General features: G+C 38.9%; 1 protein-coding gene across 2 annotated transcripts in view; it reads left to right on the forward strand.

Annotated features, from left to right (window-relative positions):
- PolrMT (mitochondrial RNA polymerase) overlaps positions 1–25553 on the forward strand; it is a 576158-nt gene that overhangs the window by 13619 nt on the left and 536986 nt on the right. For both annotated transcript variants that reach the window (XM_067766430.1, XM_067766429.1), the window contains exon 2: positions 1357–1497. In XM_067766430.1, coding sequence (XP_067622531.1) covers positions 1357–1497 — 141 coding nt within the window. The remainder of the gene's footprint in view (positions 1–1356; positions 1498–25553) is intronic.

Here is a 25553-nt window from a genome sequence, read left to right on the forward strand (position 1 = left end):
GTACATATATAGTATATATCTTAGTATAGATATTATTATTATTTTTCTTTTGGAATATTTATTCGTAACCTCAAAAACACCATAGAATTAAAAATAACCTTGATTTTCGGTGATTTTACATAGGAATTTCATAATGGCGTTTCTGGTGCATTTTGGCTGTAAGCCAGTGTACTCTGCATACCCTCTCAAGTTTTTGGGTATACGTACTTTTTTGTGTGGCTGTCCATCAAACAAGAACCCCATAGTAAAGTATGGGTTTGACATTTGCCGTAAATACCCAATGAGAGAGTTTGGGTGATAGGCCCCATGTGCATCCTATGGAGTTTCCACGACAAATTACTATCTAGTATAACTCCTAGATACTTTGTGCTGTATTTTGCTTGCAGGGCTACCCCTCCAAGCTTAGGCTTAGTCCAATTAGGGACCTTATACTTCCTAGTAAATAATACTTACTTACTTAATTAGCGCTTAATCGTTTAAACAGTTATTGCCGTCCAATAAGCCGCTAGTCGCTTCTTTTCTCTGCCAACCGGCGGCAATTGGTCACACCAAGGGATTTTAAATCGTTTATCACCTGATCCTTCCAGCGGAGTGGGGGCCGCCCTCTACCTCTGCTCCCAATGGGCGGTAAATAATACTAGATCGGTTTTTTCCGCGTTGGCGGTTAACCCGACTCCAGATGCCCAGGCATGTAACCCCGAAGTGCCTGATCCATCAGAGAGCTGAATGATGTTAGGCATCTGCCGCTTATGATGATAGAAACGTCATCTGCATATGCCGTAGTTTTGAAAGATTACTTTAAGTACAAAATGTAAAGTCTTCACATATGATTATTTTGTGTGACCTTAATTGAATATTGTACTGTGAAATGAGTTAAGACTTAATGTTCTGTTTGATACTGTATTCAATACACCTTTATTTGTCTTTCCTTTATAATAAACGATTTACTTATTGGTATGTTAGCTTTTTATATTTAGCTGAACGTATATATGTTACATTTCTTTGGGGAAAGTACTCAAAAAATCGGTTTATCCGCGTTTTGCCGGGTTTGAGGAATAACAACCCGTGTGTTCGACTTAACATTTTTGGAATAATTCGAATACCGGTTTTTGAAAAAAGTCGAATAATCAAACATCTTACCCCACATAGATTGAATTTATTTATAGGGCGTCGGAATAAAGTTGAAATTCGAGCCAAGTCTAGTAGTTCAAACAGTGAATGTGGCTTGCATATATTGAGTTAAATTTTAAAATTGCTTACACTTGAACTAAAAAATTTTCCACAAAAATAAACCATTCGCTTTTTATAGACAACGAGTACTTTGAGAATTATACTTTCTATTTTAAAATTTTCTAGATTTTATTTCTGGCAAGCGACAAAGAGCGTTTTTCAACATTGGTAATCGTTTACAATCGACAACAATGGGCCATGCACTTAGAAATAGAAAAAAACGAGTAGTAAAGCCCCGGTACTCTAAATACGTCGAGCTTTTGGAAGGTAAGTGAATTTAATGAAATCAGGTACCGAATTTAATAGATATGTTCGAAATTTTAATAAAAAAACTCGGACGGAGAGAACTTACATATGTCGATTTTATAATTAAAATAAAAAATAATTTTTACAATTATGACTTTAAAAGTAAAAAGTAAAGTACTAAACCACAGGGGAAAACGAAAAAATTTGAGTTGTGTCTGTATTTATTTGTGGTCGGCATGAGAGAGAATTGCTCATTAAATCACAACAGGGGTGCAAATTTTCAAATTTCAGCTAAAAAATATTCATTTTTTTACGGAGAATAAATAATATAAATAAATATTTCACACTACTTGCCATTAATGTATGTAAAAATTCAGAAAATACATTATTTGCAATGAAGAAGTTTAATAATGTTGAATAAATGGCCTTTCTTCGCTACGCTTTACACCTCAAAGATAAAAAGGTTTATAGTTTTTTTTTCCAAACTTTATAATTATCAAATCTGATGTTTCTTCTTTCACATGATAGAAATTAACTTCAATAAGAATATCTTAATTTTGTTACAACTTTAACTTTTGGCTTTAAATATTCACTCGTCAGAAGTTCAAAGCATTCAAAATAAATGTACATATGTACGAGGATTGAATATAAATAAATACAAATAAAAATAAAATAAAAAAAATTTAAGCACTTCCTTTATATAAATGGACAAAAATCGGCGAAAAATGTCTCCTTATAAAAAAGATATATTCTTGCTAAACGTTGATTTTTAAATTTTGACACAGAAATTGCAAAAATATTTATGAGAAGTAAAAATATAAAAGTGGAGCGCACATTACTTGGATTGGGAAGTTGGTAGAACGGAGATATTATTAGTCAATCAATTGAGCCTTTATATATATATATATTTTTTTTTAATATTTTTGCAATTTCTATGTCAAAATTTAAAAATCAAAGTTTAGCAAGAATATGTATTTATATAAGGAGACATTTTTCGCTGATTTTTGTCCATTTATATAAAGGAAGAACTTGAAATTTTTTTATTTTATTTAAATTTTCTCCTTTCCTTAGATTTTCTCGGTGTCTTAACCTATCTGTTAAGCTTTGCGCCTGTAGCTCAATAAGAACTTACATAAAAATCAATCCAAAAATTCCCTTCGTTCCGTTTCATTTTTCTAAATATCTCAGTCCGTGCGCCCCCTAGCGAAACTTTTTGTATTGTGTCATCGACTGTCATCGACCTCTGAATTAAGCTCTAAATTTTTAGCCTCTAAATCATCGAAAAGTTACTTAAAACCCGGTTTCAAATTTCCGAATTATTATCTAATTTTTTCGATCCGTGCGCCACCTAACGGAATTTTTTCTCCTTTTGTTCCTTTGTCACGGTGTCTTAACCTGTCTCTGAAGTTTCATGTTTGTAGCTCAATGAGCAGTTACCTTAAAATCGATATCAAAGCACCAAATTTCCAAAATCTTATCTAAATATTTCGATCCGTGCGCCACCTAATGGATTTTTTTCTGCTTTTCTTAAATTTTCTCGGTGTCTTTTCCTATCTGTGAAGTTCTACAGTTGTAGCTCAATGAGAACTTACATAAAAATCAATCCCAAAATTCCCACCGTTTCGTACGATTTTTATACTCAGTTGAGCAGAGCTCACAGAGTATATTAACATTGATTGGATAACGGTTGGTTGTACAGGTATAAAGGAATCGAGATAGATATAGACTTCCATATATCAAAATCATCAGTATCGAAAAAAAATTTGATTTAACCATGTCCGTCCGTCCGTTCGTCCGTCCTTCCGTCCGTTAACACGATACCTTGAGTAAATTTTGAGGTACCTTGATGAAATTTGGTATGTAGATTCCTGGGCTCTCATCTCAGATCGCCATTTAAAATGAACGATATCGGACTATAAACACGCTCACTTTTTAGATATCGAAAATTTCTAAAAAGTGCGATAATTCATTACCAAAGACGGATAAAGCGATGAAACTTGGTAGGTGAGTTGAACTTAAGGCGCAGAATAGAAAATTAGTAAAATTTTGGACAATGGGCGTGGCACCGCCCACTTTTAAAAGAAAGTGATTTAGAAGTTTTGCAAGCTGTAACTTGGCAGTCGTTGAAGATATCATAATGAAATTTGGCAGAAACGTTACTTCTATTACTATATGTGTGTCTAATAAAAATTAGCGAAATCGGAGAACGACCACGCCCACTTTAAAAAAAAGTTAATATATTGAAGCCACGCCCAGTTTTTATACACAGTCTTCCGTCTGTCCTTCCGCTCGGCCGGTAACAGGATAACTTGAGCAAAAATCGATATGTCCTTACTAAACTCTGTTCACGTACTTATCTGAACTCACTTTGTATTGGTATAAAAAGTGGTGGAAATCCGACTATGACCACGCCCCCTTTTTCGATATCGAAAATTACGAAAAATGAAAAAATGCCATAATTCTATACCAAATACGAAAAAAGGGATGAAACATGGTAATTGCATTGGTTTATTCACGCAAAATATAACTTTAGAAAAAAACTTTGTAAAATGGGTGTGACACCTACCATATTAAGTAGAAGAAAATGAAAAAGTTCTGCAGGGCAGGGAATCTTGGCAGGAATACTGTTCGTGGTATTACATATATAAATAAATTCTAGCGTCACCCCTGGTCCACCTTTATGGCGATATCTCGAAAAGCCGTCCACCTATAGAACTAAGGATCACTCCCTTTTAAAATACTCATTACCACCTTTCATTTGATGCCAATATAGCACAAACAAATTCTAGTGTCAGCCCTGGTCCACCTTTATGGCGATATCCCTAAATGGCGTCCAACTATAGAACTATGGCCCACTCCCTCTTAAAATACTCTTTAATACCTTCCATTTGATACACATGTCATACAAACACATTCCAGGGTTACCCTAGGTTCATTTTCCTTCATGGTGATTTTCCCTTATTTTGTCTCCATATCTCTCAACTGAGTATGTAATGTTCGGTTACACCCGAACTTAGCCTTCCTTACTTGTTTTAAATATCTTATCCCGTGCGCCCCTAGCGAATATTTTTGTATCGTGTCATCGGCTGTCATCGACCTCTGAATTAAGTTTGAAATTTTAAGTCTCTAGCTCATCGAGAAGTTACTTAAAAGCTGGTTTGAAAAATTTTCAAATTCTTATCTAATTTCGTGCGCCACCTAACGGAGTTTTTTCCTTTTGCATTGTCACGGTGTATATGTAAAGTTTCACGTTTTTAGCTCAATGAGAGGTTACTTAAAACTCGATTGCAAGATTTGTATGAAAAGCGGACGAACATTCAACCGACCTAATATAAAGGAAGTAAAAAGAAGCGCGTCCGCGGTTGCCGGCTAATGATAGTAGACTAGTCGATTGGAATATGATTGATGCGCCTCTTCGTTGGCGTCTTTCCACTCGCCGCGCACGGCTGAGCATAGGCATTTCGCACGCCGCCGTCTAAATGGTGATGGAGGCGGCTCAAAACATCCGCAGCGCGTGGTGGCGGTGGCAAAACCGACACTGAATGCAGTTTTCGGTCTCTGCTGTAGGAGCCAGTGGGCTTGCCGGTCTCGATGCCATCATGGGTGTCGTCCTGGAAGTATAAGAACAGACAGAGAAACGAGAAGTAGTTGGATGCAGCGGATGATAAACGGAAAGTTAATACGGAAATTTAGCTATACAAGGAAAACCTATATAAGTTATAGCGCTGTGAGCGAAGAGTGCTCCATTGGAAGAAAGCACAGTTTAACTAAGGGGCGCATAACAAGCCCATTTTGGGTGCGAACCTCTAAAGCCCGAATATGGTTTTCAGGGCCGGGGCCAACGTTTTCGATTCGTCCTAGACGCCACTCGGTGGGCGACGACGAGGTCGCCTGGTGAGCTTTTCGCTGTAGCGTTTGCCATTTATAGCGCTTTAGAAGCTCCTTCAGCGTCGACTGAATTGGTGATGAAGCGATTTGAGTTTTTGGATTTATCAAGGATAGGTCTTCCGCGTTTGGCTCAGGAATGGCTGATAGCGGTGCACCTCGAATGAAGTGACCCAGAGTAAGCGCTGTGAAGTCAGCTGGTGCTGGGATAGTAAGGTTAGAAGCCTCGAATTAAGAACTACTTCAATACGCACCAACAGAGTCGTGAATTCTTCGAATGTAAACCTTTGGGATGCAGCGGTTTTTTTTGAAGTGGGTTTTGAAACTTTTTACTGCGGATTCCCACAGGCCGCCCATATGAGGCGCACTGGGTGGAATATACTGCCAATTAATTCCCTGGGGGCAATGTCCGCGGAGCATTCGTTAAGACTCTGTGGAAAAACAGACGAATACAGCCACGTACCCTGATAGTGGTCGACCTCAGAACCGATGCTTTTATTTGGAATGGACTTGCAAAGTATACTCCTGTCGTGGAAAAGGGGAGTGAGAAATTGCAGCGCTCAGGTGTTAGCGCTGCCATTATTTGCGTGCGCGTTCCCTGTTTGAAAAACGTGCACGATTTGCATTGAAAAATGTATTTCTTAATAAGAGGCTTTAGTTTTGGTACGTAGTACTCTTGCCGCACTATTTGGAGCATTAACCGTATTTCTGCATGAAGAAGCAGGCGGTGTAAAAACTCTAGATACAACTGGCATAGTCTTGAATCCGGAGGAAGGATTACTGGATGCTTCTAGTTGTATCCAAATGTAGAATGTTCCAATCTGCCATCGATGCGTAAGAGTCCGTCACCACTTTCCAGCGGGTTAGGGGGTCAGAATATACCCGCGGTAGGTATGCCAGTCGTAAGAGGCGACTAAAATACCAGATTCAAGGGGCTGTGTAGCGCAACCCTTGAGGTTACCAGCGCAATATATAGCTTCTCTAAACCCAATTGTCAACCTCATCTATCCGTAGCGAATCCTGTTTCACTAACAGACGAGGCTCTGGCGACCCCAACCTTCTCATGGAACTTGGGGGTGGGGAGGGAGGGATGGCCTGAAGGTTTAATTTGGCCATATAAATCGTTACCGAGATGGTCGGTCTAGCACTTTAATGGTGCTGTGTTACCGGCGCGTACCGGATCTGTATCCGGCAAAGGACCACCACGTCGATAACACTCCCCAAAGCCTTCGGGGAGTAACCTTATCGCTACAACAACAACAAAAACAACATTCCGTCTCCATCGAGAAAGGGGTTAAGAGCCAGAAGGGAACCCTTTTTGCTAATTGGCATTTTGTTTTGTAGGGCGTTCTTTCCGTCCCGAAATGGCGAGAGTGTGCCATTGCCAAAAGCCGCGTTTTCGTATGTTGCAACTCTTTATGGGTCAGATGAGGATTATGTGTGGTTGCCACCGATTTGGATTTGTTGCAGGCATTGTTCAGAAAGCGGAGCACGTATCCAATCACACGGAGAGCTCGAGAGTATGAGGAGAAACGTTGAAGAATATCGCCCTCTTCCTCGATTGTGTGATATGCTTCGACCTTGCGTTTCTCTGGTGGAGAAGCGCTACCTGCTTTTGGCTTTGGCTATAACACATAATTCAGGGATTTGCCTGACCCAGTTTATTGGAGTCGTTGAAAACCACCCGAACTTTGGTGGTGACCTTATCTGATTTGACTACCGCATGATGTGGCAAGTAGAATGAAAAGACTTTGCCATTCGAAGTTATTTCTCATGGATCGGTAGATTCCATGTGATCAAGGTCGAAATATTCTTGCAACACACTGTTGTACATTGGGCCTCACTCCCCATTTTTCTGTAGCGTTCGCTCCATGTTGAAAAATTGCTCTAGGACAGCCGGGCGGGAACAATGTATCGATCGTTTGGTGCAAGTTTTGGTTGTCGCGTATATCTGCTCACACGCTTGGTTCTCGGGGGATATCTGTGGAGGTTCGCAAAATTTTCTCAATTGAGAGCTGAGTGTCTCGTTTGACACTTTTTGGACTTGTGTCGAAAATGACACCACATTTTCAGCTATTGGTCCACTGAGAATCCAACCCAATATGGTTTGTTGCGCAAGTATACTGCCGCACACCTTTTTTATACCTTCCAGCAGAATTTGTGGAAGTATCCCGCTGCCTATCACCTTGTCAAGGAGTATGAACTGCTCCCAGATATTGCGATTGATGGTGGATGTTGGCAGATTCTTTGTAAGTTGCGGCAACAAAATGGGTTGAGCCTTTATACTTTTCGTGGCCTTAGATGCAACCAGTGTCAAAGGGCAAAGCTTGGAGGACTTTTGTACGACTAGTCCACCCATGCCAGGGATTTCGAACTTTGAATGTTCGAATCGTAGTTTCAACCGTTGTTGAACTTTCGAGGAAATGAAAGTTCTTTCCGAGCCCTGATCGATAAGGGCCCTCCGTTGATATAATTCACCTTCGTGTTCGACTGCGACCATAGCAGTAGCAAGGAGAATTTGGTTATCATTGGCTGCATGCAATGATTGAACTGGTGCGTGTTTTGAACAACACGGTAGGTCGCTAGAGTCGGAGCTATTCTGCGTTTGTCGAACGGGAGATGTCGACTCAGCAGTTGTGTGCTGCACGTTTGATGTATTCGTTCGCGGGGTGGAACGAGGAGTTTGTGTGATGCCGTTGATGACATGTCGAACATGACCACTTGCTCCTGCACTCATTGATCATATTAGTGTTTCTAAGGCAGTTTGTACGCAGCTTAGCTTGTTTTACGAATTGTTCCGGTTTTGCACAGACATTCGCTTGTATTGTGGACAGAATGTAATAAGGTGCAGGGAGTTGCAATAATGGCAAGTTTCCTTTGTATATTCTGCCACAAGGGTTTGCGTCCTGTTGAAGGATCTGTTTTGCGTAGAATTTTGATGAGCGACTGGTTTATTTTGCTTTGGCTTGGCTCAAGCCTATTGACTCTTCCAACGACTTCAAATCTCGCGGTGAGAAAGTCGTTGAGTTGTGACCGTGAGGGCAAATTTCTTCGCGAAGAGAGAGATTGTTCCCAAAGTGACAGGGTTGTTTCGGGGAGTTTTGATGAACAAATGTACACCAGAATCGGATCCCAACTGTCTGTAGTAACTCCTGGGGAGTGAAGGACTGATAGGCAGTTGTTGATTGTATTTTGCAATCTCTGAAGTAGCTTACTGTTTTCTGATGGAATAGGAGCCAGAGTCAGTAAGGATTATATCTGGTTGTCAACCAGGATACGCTCGTTTTCGTATCGTGACAGTAAAGCTTCCCAGACAAGGTCAAAATTATGATCGCTCAACGGATATTGTTTGACGATGGAGCTGGCTTTGCCTTGCATTTTGTATCGGAGGTGCTACAATTTCTGAGCGCGGGAGAGCTTTGGGTGGTTAATGAACACCGCTGTGAACATATCACGAAAATCGGACCATTCTTCACAGCCAGGGCCGTAGAGAGAAAATCCGGGCCCGGGACTAAACAATTTACGGCCCCCTATAAAAAATCCACTAATACATTTGATTAATTTGAATTAACGACGTATCATTCATGAATCATTATTGATGGAGTACATAAAAAAAAAATTTTTCCACATCAACTAAATGATTTTTGGACGAAGAACTTAAAATAAAATTAACACAGAATATTTACTATTTATACTGTTTTATTGTATCTAACATAGAAATAAAATTTTCTTTTAACAGCCACATATTGTTACAAATAATCTTTTTTAGTTATTTGGTAGCATTTTAGTACATTTCTGATAAATATAATGATGATTATAAATTTGATTATTCAATATAGAAGGTTGGGATATCAATGAGTGGGGTTTCCTGCTTTTTTCACCGCAACATTTTTTATAATAATATCAAAATTTAACTGTCTTGTCAAAACGGATTCAACACAAAGCGTGGCAAGTCCTGGAACTCGCTCTTGAGATGAACACGATCTATGAAAGTTTTTGATTCCCGCAAGGACGCTGAAAGAACGTACTGCACTAGCTATAGTGACAGGCAGTCGGTTTCTATGTACCGGAGCGACTCGGGATTTTTCCCGACCAAGGACTGTCATTTCAGTGTGACCCCATTTAATTTGTTTCGTCCCTCCCACAAATTGTCATCCTCCCAGCAGCTCCTTGCAGCAGGACTGCTACATATTCTCTTACTCCGGGAAGGTATCGAACCCAATCCGGGTCCGTCTCCTGACCCCGGTCCTGAGAAATGGTTTTGCTGCATTTGCCAGAAAAGAATCTTTTTAGGACGGTCATACTCTGTTCAGTGTGTCTCGTGCAAGGGATGGTTGCATCGGACAGGTTGTTCTGGGCTTGATCCCAAAACCCGACGTCCACGTAACTTTTATAAATATTTTGTGGCTCCTTGCTGCTCACGCCCAAGGGCGTCCCGTAGTCTACGCCTAAGCGTATCCCCACTACCTTCCAGCAGCTTCGCTGCTCGGCAAGCCACAACAAGTACCCGCTGCTGCTCGCGCCCCACGGCGCCAACAACTCAAACAGCTGATACCACTCATAACTACTACCTTCGTAGTAGAGCTGGTAGCAATGCTGAGCATCAGCCCCTGCCCCCGTCTTCTTCTCCCCCCCTCTTTTCTGGCAGCAATCGTGCAGGTCAGGGAAACAGACTCTTAGTCCCTGCCTCCGTTTGTACCGTCTGCCAGCACAGAATATATAGGTTTGCGACATCCGCTCAATGCAGCTCCTGCCTTGGGTGGTGCCACTTTCCTAGATGTTCTGGTCTCCGCGACGGCAACCCCTCGACGGGTTTCATCGCGCCATGTTGCGAGGTCGCAAACCCAAATCATCCGGGTACCCCAATGCTTGCCCAAGGGCGCCCAGTCCCAAGGCCACAACAGCAATTGCGTCCTGGCCTTCCACAACCTAGGCGTAGTCACCCGTCACTTACCCCTAGAGTGGCGGCGTCACCCCTCATGCACTTCAGAATTATGCAGTTCAACTGTAATGGACTAACTGGGAAGATTACGGAGATAGTAGATTTCATGAAGCGGCACAACATCCGCATTGCTGCGATTCAAGAGACTAAACTCACAGCAAGATCTGCATTGCAGACCTGCTCTGGTTATAATGTCCACAGGAAAGACCGCGAGAGCGGAAATGGAGGCGGCCTCGCGTTTATTATACACCACTCTGTGCAATATTATATATTTGATCCTGGCATCGACCGCAGGGACAATGTCTTAGAACGTCAAGGCCTATCTGTCCGGTCAGGCGATGCAAATCTAGAAATCATCAACATCTACATCCCTCCTGTCACCTGTTGCCCCAGTGGATACCGCCCTAATATCTAGGCTTTACTCACTGGCAACAATCGCATTATCTTAGGCGATTTCAATGCCCATCACGACCTATGGCATTCAAACTTGCGGGCGGACAGTAGGGGTGAGATGTTGGCGGATCAAATAGACGAAACGACGTTCTGCACAATAAACGGAGACGCCCCCACACGTATGGTAGGAAGCTGTCATAGCTCGCCAGATATCTCAATCGTGAGCGCAGAACTCGTGAACTGCGTCAACTGGCAGCCGATGGTAACATTGGCATCCGACCACCTGCCCATACTTATTTCGTTCGAGCGTACCGCCGACTTCATCGTCACCGAAAAACGCACTTCATAAACTTCAAAAAAGGAAAGTGGGAAGAATATAAATCTGCAACAGACAGCAGCTTTGCTGCCCTCCCTATCACGACTGATGCCCGCCAAGGGGAGCGTGCCTTCCGTAAGGTCATTGAATCCGCCTCGGCACATTTCATTCCCGCCGGGAGAATTCCCGAAATCCGGCCCCACTTCCCGGCGGAGGCCGCGAGCTTAGCGAGGGAACGCGACCTTATAAGACAGCTTGATCCAGGCGACCCCCAAATAAGGGATATAAACCAACGCATCAGATTGCTTGTGGACGAACACAAGCGGGCGAAATGGGAAGAGCACCTAAGAGGTTGTAACCTCTCTACCGGTGTAGGTAAACTTTGGTCCACCGTAAAGTCCCTATCGAATCCGACTAAGCACAAAGACAAAGTTTCCATCGCCTTTGGTGATAAGGTGCTGTCGGATGCGAAAAAATGCGCGAGCGCTTTCTGCCGACAATATATAATGCATCCTACGGTCGACAAAGATAGACGGAGAGCCAATAGACACGCACATTAACACAAACTCAGCGCGTCACCAATTACCATCACCGCTAGAGAGGTTGAGGACGCCATTGGTCGCGCTAAACCATCCAAAGCAGTGGGCCCAGACGGCATAGCCATGCCGATGCTTAAAAACCTAGGGAAAGAGGGTTTCAAATATTTAGCGCATGTCTTCAACCTGTCTCTTTCCACCTTTGTCATACCCGAGAAATGGAAAATGGCCAAGGTGGTCCCGCTACTAAAGCCTGGGAAACCAGCTAACGTAGGTGAGTCATATCGTCCGATATCTCTCCTATCGCCAGTGGCAAAGACGCTTGAAGCCATTTTGCTCCCTTATTTCCAAGCACATTTGCAGCTAGCCCCTCATCAGCATGGCTTCAGAAAACTACATAGCACTACCTCCGCGCTAAATGTCATTAGCACCCAGATAAATTGGGGTTTGAATCAATATCCCCACCATAGAACAGTACTCGTAGCGTTAGACCTATCAAAAGCTTTTGATACGGTCAACCATGGCTCTTTACTGCAAGACCTGGAAGGGTCTACCCTTCCCCATGTCTTAAAAGGTGGACCGCAAATTATCTGGGTGGTCGGCAGGCATCGGTGCAATTCAGAAACGAAACATCAAAACAAAGGAGAATTAAACAAGGGGTGCCACAGGGTGGTGTCCTATTCCCGCTTTTGTTTAATTTCTACATATCTAAGCTACCTTTACCACCGGAAGGAGTCACAATCGTTTCCTACGCCGATGACTGCACAATAATGGCCACAGGCCCAGGCCCACAGATCGATGAGCTCTGCAACAGAATAAACGGCTACCTCCCTGATCTCTCCAGTTTTTTCGCCTCGCGAAACCTGGCATTATCACCGACTAAATCTTCCGCGACCTTATTTACAACATGGACGTCCCAAATGTCGACCATATTGAACATCCACGTCGATGGCACTACGCTACCGACTGTCCTACACCCCAAAATCTTGGGTGTGACGTTTGATCAGGATCTACATTTTGGTGCGCATGCAACCGCAATTGTTCCAAGAATTCAGAGCCGTAATAAAATCCTCAAATCCCTTGCTGGCAGTACCTGGGGAAAAGATAAAGAAACGCTCTTGACCACATACAAAGCAATTAGCCAGCCGATTACGTGCTACGCGTCACCCATATGGTCGCCAAGCCTAAAAACCACCCACTGGAAGAAACTACAGGCCTGCCAAAATACTGCTCTCAGAATCGCCACGGGCTGTCTTCTTATGTCCCCAGAACACCATCTGCATAATGAGGCGAGAATACTCCCCATCAGGGAGAGAAATGAGATGCTGACCAAACAGTTTCTGTTGAATACCCAGAAACCTGGGCATCCCAACAGACATCTGATTGACGAACCAGCACCGCCTAGGGGCCTAAGGAGTCATCTCCGTGAGCATTTTGAGGAAATACGGCACCTGAGAACCCAGCCGTATGAAGCGAAAAAACACAAGCAGGTCCTTGGTGAACTCCATAGACAGGCGTCGGACCTTTATGTCGGGAATTGCCCGGTGAATCCAGTACTCGAAGAAAAATATCCAGAACTCGCAGAAGAGGAACGCATACTCCCCAGGGAAACGCGTGTCCCTCTTGCTCAACTTCGTTCTGGATACTGTAACAGGTTAAACTCATACCTATCCAGAATCAACCCCGACATACAAAATGTATGCCCCGCTTGCAATGTATCCCCACATGACACCAACCATCTCTTTAATTGTAATGTGGAACCAACGCCTCTAACACCCCTTTCCTTATGGTCCACCCCTGTTGAAACGGCAAGTTTCCTTGGACTCCCGTTAGAGGATATTGATGACAATTTGTGATCGGTCGCGGCTATTAGGTGGGGCGAGCATTGCTACAACAACAACAACAGGTGTAAGGTCTACGTATAGTTGCTTACTCTATTTTATTTATGTTAATACTTTAACTTGTTTTTCTACTTTCAATATTTCAATATTTTTAATTAATTATGTTACCTTTTTAAAATGAAAATTTTTGTATCTTTCAAAATATTAAAAAATTACTAAATTTTTCTATTTAATTTCAAAAATGAAAAAAGTATTTCCCTATTAAAAAGAATTTGTTATCTATAACAGGTATAGTGCAAAAGATATGTAAAGCGACACAAATATTGGGAAAAATTTTATACAGAATTTGAACATAGATGGTTTTTAGCAATTCCAATGGTGACAGACATTTATCAAACTTTGCTTCGTAAATGTGTTTCAAGTGAATTATTTCGCATTAGAAGCTTTGAGAAACGCCCGACTTGTATTTTCCGACAAATTTTGCTGCACTCGCCCGAACCGTAGTTTCATCCATGTCTTCAAATTGCCACAAAAAGGAAAACGTCTCGTTCAAATTTCTCATAGCTGCAAATCGTTCAGTAATGCCAGTGATTACCGAATTAACGATCACCAAGAATGTATTGTTTTTAAAATCAGACTCATGGATTATGATTATGGATCATCCATAATCATGTCATTTCCATTATCTTCAAAACGTCTTTTGGGTTTTCTCTTTGAATGTCCGGAAACTTTGGCGCGATGTTCAATTGAACAGCAACTGTTTTGCATTCGTTTAAAATTGTTTCAGATTGGCTCCTGATCAACTTCAAATCAGCTAATAAGGCATCTAGATGTCGGACATCAACCATTTTGAACCAAACTGAGGACAGCAAGATACATTCGAACTTGGTGATGTCCTTAAGAATGCCGGTAACATCTCCGTATGCTTGTGCAGTCAAATTTAGCTTAAGTTATGCGTTTAGTGCTTGTATTAATCCTAGAACATGGTTAAAATAATCACCAAAAAGTGGGATAAAATTGAAAATATATCCGGTATACCTAAACCAAAATTTAAGCAAATATTAGACTTTTGCCTGAAAGATAACAATTACTTTATGTTCAATGAAAAACTATATTCACAAACGTTTGGTATGCCTATGGGAATCCTCTCTCCTCAACCATAGCCGACATAGTCATGGATGACTTACTGTATGAGACTATGTCTGAACTTAAACAAAAATATAACATTAACATACAATTTATAGTCAAATACGTGGATGACATCCTTGCAATAATTAAAAGAAACGATTTGAACATTATATTAGACACATTAAATAAATACCATAGAAAACTAAAATTCACTTCTGAAATAGAGCAGAACGGCAATATTCCCTTTCTAGACATAAGAATCCGCAGAATGGAAAAGGAATTAGTATTAGTTTGGTATACGAAACCAACATCATCGGGGCGCCTCATAAATTTTCTGTCAGCCCAACCGTTCAAATACAAAGTCAACACGGCATCCAACTTAATCTAAAAAGTACTAAATATTAGCCATAAACAATTTTGGAGTGTCGACATAAATAAAATCCTTGAGATCTTAAAAAACAATAATTACCCGAGTACCCTAATACAAAATCTTATACAGCAGAAGATAGCACAAATAGAAAACAAAAGTAGCAGATTCTCAAACACTGCAAGACAAACGAAGAAGTTCTTCAGTGTGACTTACATACCAAAATTAACAGAGAACTTCGGCTCTGATATACCATACAACAAAAATAACACATGCTTGGCTTATAAATCAAATCGAACTCTACAAAGTATTTTCACTAAAACAAAAAGCCCTATCCCCCTTTCACAACACAAGAATATAGTATACGAAATACCATGTGAAGGAACCGAAAACGAAAAATGTAATAAAATATATATAGGTACAACAAAGCGCACCTTGGGTATTCGACTCAAAGAACATGAGTCGGATATAAATAAAAAGAAAAATAATACAGCACTATCGCAACACACAACGGAAAGCGGACACTCCGTTGATCTAATTAAGGGCGAATTAATGGTGACTTATAACCATAAAGCCATAACCAGATAAAACAGCTGATCGAACCTACCTTATGGAAATCAATGTAATCGATTAATGGTGCCATACTATAACGCGTACCAATTATGTTTGATGATCAAAGTCCAGTTTAATGACAAGTGTACTACATATTACTAGTACCATTTTTATACTTTTAATTTTCATGCATAACTTAGTTTATACTAAAATTGTGCAATTTGTAACGCCTAATGTAATCTAGGGATACATACATTTATATATGTAAGTTTTTTACTAAACAATCTGTTTGCTTAATTCTAACCGAAATATCTTTTAATAACTTTCTTTTATGTACATTGTTGTTGTGATAAAATTACTGGTTTGTGATAAAAATTACTAAATAAATTCTGTTTCGCTCCTGAAGAAGCTAAGGTGCTTAGCGAAACGTTAAGCCGAAATAGTGGAGTTTAATTTAGCTTTGCACTAAGCAAATAATGGTCAAAAAGCCTATTTATACTGCTGAAACCAGATTTAGTTTTTATTAACATTCCATTTTCCTCAAGATCTCGAAATTCTTCAATTAATGGTTTAAGGATTGGATCATTGCCAAAAACCTTTTGATCGTTGCTTTTGAAATAAGCAGCTACAAATATGTAGCTTAAATTCGATAAGAGATGTTGTGGTAAAACCGGAAATGAATAATATACTCCACATATTGAATCTACGTTGGCATGGCTGCCTTGAGGACTATTTATTTCAAAGCTATCCAAATAAATAAAAAACGGAACAATAATTTTGCCATTATAGAATTGAGCCTTTTCTTTATTATCTTTTTTATTTATCTTTTCTTTAAAACAAGTGGAATTAATGAAATGAGTTATGTTATATTCCTTAGAAAGTATTTCCGTATTTCTTAAGACAGTATCTAAAACAGAGGGAAGCTCGAAGAATTTGCGAATCTGAAAATGTATCGGCATTATACAACCTTGCACTTTGCTTTCATCTAATGTACATCTACCTTTTACTATAACTTCTGATATTTCATTATTGACATTGAAACATTTTGATTTAGCAAAACAGTCCGATTCCGACATGGATTTAAATAGCTTATATTCTGATTTTATATTCGCAAAAGGATTTTCGCAAAAGTTAACTAAAGCAAGAAATGTTTCCTTTTCCGATTCCGGCAGGTATTTGCAAACTGTATTTTTAATTGGCTCTATTATACTTGAAGTTATAGCCGAAACTCCTTCCTGTATGAATAAAATATCTTTCCTAGTCATATTACTTTTCGCGTGTAAGCCAGTTGAAAATTCTAGGAAATTCTTAGAAATTCAACTAATTCAGAACTCTTAATGTCATGTGGTGTTGAAATTTCATACACGTGACATTGTAAAAAATGTCATACTAAGATCGATTCGTTTGGATAATTTAAATGAAATATGTGAAAAATTTTGAAACACGCATCTAAAGCAGTGATGAAGGAGCTAAATTTTAGCAAACATTTATCGAAACATGTATAAAATTCTTTTGAGGTTTTGATATCGGTGCCAATACTGTAACATGGTTGTATGGTTGTTTTTCTTTGTAATGAATATTTCACGCGTTCTTCTTGTACTCGTTGCAGATCATTAGTACATTTTACAATGCTGCTTAAAATTGCGTCACCTATTGTTACTTTGTTAATAATAGTTTTACCTCCAACTTTTGATATATTTCGAGAAGTCGGCTTCAAGACAGTGTTCAGCAGCATTATTAATATGCAATCCCTTGAACCTTTAAGGAAACAGAACATGCATTTACAACTTCTAATTATGTATTCCCCTACTTACTTTCGTCCGTAGATGGCTCCAACGATCGAAATAGTTCTGCATAGTACTTATCTTTAATATTATCTTTATAACTTTTGTTAAGTTTTTCTTTCATTCTTTCCCATTTGTTCATCAAATTGAATTTTGTGGGTGGAAACATTAGGTCATAGTCTCATTCAATACACATACAAAAAATAAGAAAAATTAAGCATATACATATCTAAATGGAGTTTTATGTTAGGCTTACACATTTCACCACGGAGCTTCTCCACGGAGGCCTGTTTGTAAAAGGGCCATCTATTTAAAACATCACTTAAACCTGTGGCAGCTTTATTGTCCCTGCAGCGGAACTGTCGATATCCACATATCCATTGAATCGTTTTCATCGCCACTCATAAACCTCATTTTATTTTGTTGAGAAAGTATGTCTGGATGAATTTCTATTTTTGTTAAATCAACTTCTGACGTCGTCGTTGCTAATTTATCCGTCTTCAATCTTTTACGATTTAAGTTGTTGAACCTATTATATAACATGCCACTTGGATTTGGTTTTCGTGCGCCGATCTTGATATGCAGTATATGTCTTTACTCTCCGTTGGAAAAATCTCAGTAATTTCTTCAGCTATTGCTTTCATTTCGTGCGGCCGTAGAATATAATATTTGTTTTCCTTTGGTAGGTAATAATGTTCTGTTATTATATTGAGTAATTTTTTTCTATCGTCGTGAAAAAGAGCTTTTTCTTAGCGTATACGTTCAGCAGACAATTTCCAAAACTTGACGATTTGAGTATATCAATGATATTCTGGGAAATGATGTTGTTCACGAATTAGAAAGTAAGGCCCACATTATATATGTAAGAAAAAACATAAGATAATCGCTAACATTTACCGATAGTGACTGACAGTCACTGAAGTGAATGAAAGCTCTTATATGATCGGAATTTGGTTTCACTTGGGTGAAAGTGAGTCTTTACATTATACATAACGAGGCTGTAAGCCTGTAAATATATATTTTTTTAAACTCACATATCGGCCCACTTTGAGGTGACAATGGCGATGAAGACGAACTATGGAAAAACTCCTGGGAATTGATTCAGGCCAGTGTGTTACACTTTGCTGGTACAATCGTTTGTGGTGTCTCCCGCAACTGAAAACGTTTTATAGTACATACTGATTAAAATGTTTTTATAACTCGACAAATCGTCGTTGGAGTAATGATGTAGTGTCTAATGAAAATAATAGTGTCGAAAAAAACCAGCTTGAACTTTTTATAACCCACCTTTAAGCTTCAATTGCGAGCGCGTAATTTTTCTAGTAGATTAAACGCACTTGCCTAAAGGTGCAATTATTTAATAATAGTGTGTGTGAACTTACACTGTTTCATTAGTCCAGCGACAAAATGCAAATTAAAAATATTGAGTATATTACATTTTTCGATTTCCACATAAAAATTTTTTCACGTAATTCAGCCCTTAGACCAATGTTTGCTTGTCCCGGAAAAACTGCTTTTAAATCCTCCTCATTTATAAACTTCAGTCTTTCGTATGTGAAACCGCAACCTGTTTTCGCAAAATTGAACATTAAGCTAGTTTAATTTCGAGTAATGTCGAATACCTACCAATAAACGCCTTGAAGGTATCTCCCAAGTTGAACGATTCGAGCAACTTCTTCATATTTGCTTCGCCATCGTACATTTGCTATTCAGCAGTTTCAATGATGATATCGCCGCAATCCTCTTGCACGAATTCCAAAATTGACTCCGACGATGGCAGTGTGTAATTTGTTTCACCCAGCACAAATATATTTTCCATTTTTACTTTATTTTCTTTTATTATTTTGCTCTTTACAATTGCACGCCGAATTGATATACATATGTACTTTAACAGATGTGAGACCGTAACATTTTTTTAACGTTAAAACAACATGGCACGATGACGAATTGACAACGAAAATGAAAATTTTAATTTATCAACATTTTTTAACGTTAAAACAATATGACACGATGTGGAAATGATAAAGAAAATGGAAATTTGAATTTGTTAACATTTTTGAACGTTAAAACAACATGAAAGAATGTGGAAATGGCAACGAAAATAGAAATTTACATTTATTAACATTTTTTGATGTTAAAGTAACATGGTCCAATGAGAAATTTACAACAAAAATGTCATTTCGAATGTATAAGTTTTAATGTGGTTTTAACGTTGAAAATTGATATTATAATGTAAAACATGACATTGTTAATTCGACATTTCTGCTGCAAATTTAACGTGAAACACGTTAATTAAGCATTATTTCTACGAAAATTGATAATCTTTGATTTACATTGCAATTAACATGGCGAAATGTTGAATTTATGTTGTAATTTTTCGTTCAGTGTATGGTCTGATTGCCTCAATTCTAGCCGACCACTTAGTGTTTGAAAGACTGTGAAGAGAGGTCGGTAAATTTTGAATTTTTTTGTTTTGAGTATGTCCCATTGTTGTGGACTGCTGCTGAAAATATTAAAACATTTTTGTACAACTCGGAAGAAATTAATTACAGCCGTACAACATTCTGCAGCATCAACACCACATAAATTGAGACTGTGGGTTGCACAAGGCGAGCAATCAGCATTCGAGTTTTTGTCGAGAATGTGACGTTGTGCTCTGTTGTAAGCTCCTTTCATATAGGCGCCGTTATCGTACCATTGTGCACGACAATCTTTTAATGGGACTTCATGTTTACCTAGAGTGTGGCGAATTAAATCAGCGATTTCCTGACCAGTTTTTTGGTTACAATTAGAGCTTAAAATTAGAAAATTCATGCAGCTTATTACATATTTCAGCGTTGTATTCATTTTTGGGGAACAAAACACGGAAATTTTGTAAAATTGATTGGTGTTTCATTTTACGGCTCTGGATATGAGTTATGAATGCATCAAGGAATGAAATATAGAATGCGATTATATAATAATCTTCGACGCTCTCAGTATCAACGTTGCATCTATTTAATTGATGTTTACTAATGCGTGGTTTCTTGTGTAGCGCAACTCTCTCAAGGGGTTGCCAGCGCAATATATAGCTTCTCCAAACCCAATTGTCAACCTCACCTACCCGTGGCGAATCCTGTTTCATTAACAGCTGAGGCTCTGGCCACCCCGAACTCCTGATGGATGTAGGGGTGGGAGGGCGGTATGGCGTAGAAGGTTTCATGTGGTCATTACAAATCGTTTCCCGAGATGGTCGGGCTGGTACCTTTATTGTGCTTGTTACCGGAACGTACTGGATCTGCCCCCGGCAAAGGACCATCAACATCGCTACAACAACAACAACAACGTTTTGAATTGCACGCTAGAAATAGCAGCTTGAAACTGAGAAGCATGTGCTGAAGTTTTGTCGTTTTTCCCTTCTGCTATCGCTTCAAAGGCTTCGAATATTGCTGTCTGAAGTTCAATGTAAGTAGATACCGCTTCATGACATTGGCCCGTCTTGTTGGGCAGACGTTTTGCAATTTTTTTCTTCGACTTTGTTTTTGTATAATCGAAATTTTTTCTGGAGAACGTTTTGCATTTTTGGCCATCGGTAAAAATCAAAATAAATACACCCTGCCTACATTATGTTACAATCAAATATATGACATAAAATAATGAAGTAACATATGTATAATTCTTAATTTTACTGCCAAAACACGTTCAAAAAAATTGGAAGGGATATCGAAAGACGTGTTTCGGTATCATTATTAATAAACCGCCAACTATTCATTAATATTATTAAAAACTAAAAGGTAATTAGTACAAACATTTGCTAAATTTTCGTTTTTTCAATCAATGTTTTCAATTAACCGGGTACGTGCGCTGTCAAAAATTTAAAATCGTGCAAGCTTATGGAAACGTTGGTAACGTGCGCCGTATACGTGTAAACTGTATTTTATAAATTAAAGGTTATAATGTTAATGTACGTCCTCCGGATTAACACAGCTCTTAACATTTTGGGCGTATTTTAGCAGTCAAGTGCTAAAGCAAAGAATTAAAAAAGTTTTAATTGTTTTCATCTTTATTTCTAAATAATGGCCACTCTGAATAAACAGCGTCAATTTCGCCCGGCATTGTGTTTTAAGTAGACGAAATGTCTGGGCGTAATTTGAAAAATGTCATCGCCCGACGCGGTGTATATCGTCGTCGCTCGGCATTGTGTTTCAAGCATTATGTCCAATCCACTTTCCTGCATGACTAGCTTTATCCATCTGCTAATTGTGACACATTATAGCAACAATATTATATATTAAATAATTTATACCTCATTTATTGGCAATTTCTTACCACAAAAAAAAAAAATTATAGCTTCGTCCGGTTCCGAGAAAAGTGAATGTCTGCTAGCTTAATACTCAAGCCAGCAGACACTTCGCGAAACACGACGTACAGCTTCCGAACGACTTGAATATTTTATATTACGTTTATTGGCAATTTATTACCACAAAAAAAATTTATAGCTGCGTCCGGTTCCGAGAAAAGTGTCTGCTAGCTTAAAGGCCGCGGCACAATGACATTTTTCATATAGATGCGTTTAATACAAGCTTATGCATTCCAATAACATCGCCACAATCAATCAAGATGTTGCGTTTGTTAATATGAAAGAACTTCAGGCTTGGCAATTGAAGTTTATTTCGCCTTGCCCATTCACACACAAAATTTTGCGAAGCACTCTTATAAACATTCTCCCTATACAACAAAAATACTTGATAACATATTTTGTGTCGTATTCGATTGTTATATTGCAGTTTTTAAATGCGAAAAATGTTAGAAAAGTTAACAACCAGTGGAAAAAATAATTTCACTTGCAAAGTGTGCCAACAGCCTTAGCCAAATGTGAAATTCTTATGATTTGCTTGCAACAAAATTTGGGAGTTGGCTACTTTTCCATATCAGATGGCGCCAATGTCGCTCAATCTACCGTTCTCCATAAAAATACGTGCAATCTACTCATAATGCATTAGCTTGTGTTAAACTCATCGATATGAAAAACTGCCTATGTGACGGAGCTATAATACCCAAGCCAGCAGACTCGTGAAAACACGATAGATGTGTATGAAGAGTATAGAAGAGCAAGATGTATTTCATAATTTATGTTCTTCAGATATAAAAAGTTAAATTTTTTCTTTTGGTATAGTAAAAATATTGTTCAGGACAACGAAAAAGATGATCCTTAAAAATTGCAACTTTTAAGTTTTATGATAAGAAATGCCTCATCGCGATTTTAGTTTCTCCATACAAAATTATATGGGAAGGTTTGATTTTTTATTTGAAGTGCGCCTGCGCTTCAGCGACTGGGTCTTTAATGATGAGCAATACCCATTCGTATAAAAAATTGGACGATCTACAAAAAAGGTCTAAAGAGATTTTTCACTAAGACGAATCGTTTGACAGATATTCTGGGTTGAATGTCAACGCCAAATGCAAAGATCTGCATATTTTACCTAAACTTTGAACCATTGACTTAGGCTCTTAAGAAGAATTCTGGTTATGCAGTGTTGTAGCCAATTAAATTTGAGTAATAGCGTTTTCTTTTCTGGCTAAAGTGTTACGCTTTTTGTACGCTGCGTAAGGGTTGTTGTTCTATTCTAAAAAACAGGCAATGCCTTTACGGGGTATTTCGTTCTTTTGTGAAAATTGTTGCTTTCTCGCAACGCAAAAGCGTTACACTTTTACCCTGTATAAAATGGCGGTGTGGCAATGCAACTCTGTGAAACTCTCAATTTGCTCTTAAGTTCCACATATACTCTGTTAATATGAGTGAATATGGTGAGTTGAAATGTTCTTTGTATGCACTATAAATGTTGAACATTTTCTGGGGTAGGAGTAACTCTATTAAGGCTTTCCATTTACTTAGGCAACAATTTATTTCAGAAAAGAAAACGCTATAAGGCAAAGTGTGAGTTTCAAGTAGCTGAGAAGCCGTGTTGTTTTTTAAACATTTTTTTTAAGACTAACTAACGCACTTTTGCCATATATTCCAGGCGAATAAGTTTTTTTGGTGCAACTTTTCCGGACCATTTATGTAAAAGTCATTAAAACGTAGGTACAGTTCGAATAAAAATTCCCCATGTAATTTGTAAGAGAAAACTAGATTCGCATGATCCACCTCCTAACATTAAAATTAAAAGCTGTAATTTTTACAGGCTAAATTTTTCGTTGTCCTCAACAATATTTTCTAATAGCATGCGCGCAGGAGATCTGCCCTAGTGCGTAAATATGAATATAGATTTGTACAATGTGCATGCCAGGGTTGCCATTTGGATACAATTGTATACATTTTTTTTTTTTTTTTTTATGTATACATTTGGATACATTTTTAATGAGTGGATACAAAGATACAAAAAATCTAAAATGGATACATTTTTACTTTGGAAGATATAAGCTCTGTCCCTGTCAGGGAAACGACAAATTTTCAGTAAGATTTTTAAAAAATGTTTGAATATGCAGTTTTATAGTAAATAAAATTTTACAATGATATTTATTTTTTCCTTTATATCTATATTATATATATAAACCGGCGGCCACCGTGGTGTGATGGTAGCGTGCTCCGCCTACCACACCGTATGCCCTGGGTTCGCACCCCGGGCAAAGCAACATCAAAATTTTAGAAATAAGGTTTTTAAATTAGAAGAACATTTTTCTAAGCGGGGTCGCCCCTCGGCAGTGTTTGGCAAGCGCTCCGGGTGTATTTCTGCCATGAAAAAGCTCTCAGTGAAAACTCATCTGCCTTGCAGATGCCGTTCGGAGTCGGCATAAAACATGTAGGTCCCGTCCGGCCAATTTGTAGGGAGAATCAAGAGGAGCACGACCCAAATTGGAAGAGAAGCTCGGCCTTAGATCTCTTCGGAGGTTATCGCGCCTTACATTTATTTATTTTTTTTATATATAAACCGTATTTCTTCTACATAATTATTTTGTTGGTATTAGTTTTGTTTAAAATAAATACTGTTTGTTAAGAATCGTATAAATAACAAAAACGTTTAAATAAACGCGTTTCGATATGTTAAATAGAGAAACCTTTATAACAGCCACATTTATTTAAAACTGAGCGTTGGTAAAATTTTATAAAATTCAGTTGTGCGATCCGTTTAGCGAAAATAGTGCGGTGATGTTTTGTTCTAAATATTATTAATTTAAGAATTTTGTTTCACACATTATATAAAATTCAGACGAAATGACTAAAAAACTATGTATCAATCTATTGAAACGAATTGATAAATTTTTTCAGGAATGATACACTTTTGGAAAAAAAAAATTTAGCAAGTGGCAACGCTGGAACATACATTCATGCTAGCGAGTATAACTACAAATGATTTGAGTAATGAGTAAATTTAGTTGCATGGATGTGTTGATTGTGTACCTATGTGTTAGCACAAAATGATATGTTTGCTACTATAACGGGTTCTAAAATACATCTCGCTCTCCTATTTTTCGAAAATCAGAGAAAAGTTTGTATTTCGATATGCTTCAACTGGCATGCGTGCAGGATTTCTGCGCTAGCGGGTACATATGAAAAAGTTCACATTAGGGTGCTTCGAAACAAATTTTTTCCAACTTCTATCCTCTTTTTGTTGTTGTAGCAGTGCTTATCCCGGTCCAATAGGTGCGACCGATCACAAATTGTCATCAATATCCTCTAACGGGAGTCCAAGGAAACATTTAGCTTCTTCCAGTGAGTAGTTTTTAGGTTTGGCGACCATATAGGGGAAGCGTAGCATGCAATCGGCTGGCGAATTGTTTTGTAAGTGGTAATGAGCGTTTCTTTATCTTTTCCCCAAGTACTGCCAGCAAGAGATGTCAGGATTTTATTACGGCTCTGGATTTTCGGTTCAATTGCGGCTGCATGCTCACCAAAATGTAGATCCTGATCAAACGGCACACCCAAGATTTTGGGGTGTAGGACAGTCGGCATCGTAGTGCCATCGACGTGGATGTTCAAAATGGTCGACATTTGGGACGTCCATGTTGTAAATAAGGTCGCGGAGGATTTAGTCGGTGTAATGCCAGGTTTCGCGAAGCGAAAAAACTGGAGAGATCAGGGAGGTAACTGTTTATTCTGTTGCAAAGCTCTTCTATCTGTGGGCCTGGGCCTGTGGCCATTATTGTGCAGTCATCGGCGTAGGAAACGATAGTAATTCCTTCTGGTGGCTTTGATATGTAGAAGTTAAACAAAAGTGGGGATAGGACACCACCCAGTGGCACCCCTTGTTTAATTCTTCTTGGTTTTGATGTTTCGTTTCTAAATTGCACCGACGCCTGCCGCCCACCCAGATAATTTGCGGTCCACCTTTTAAGACATGGGGGAAGTGTAG

This window comes from Eurosta solidaginis, chromosome 2, assembly GCF_040869045.1.
Source record: "Eurosta solidaginis isolate ZX-2024a chromosome 2, ASM4086904v1, whole genome shotgun sequence".
Classification (NCBI taxonomy): domain Eukaryota; kingdom Metazoa; phylum Arthropoda; class Insecta; order Diptera; family Tephritidae; genus Eurosta; species Eurosta solidaginis.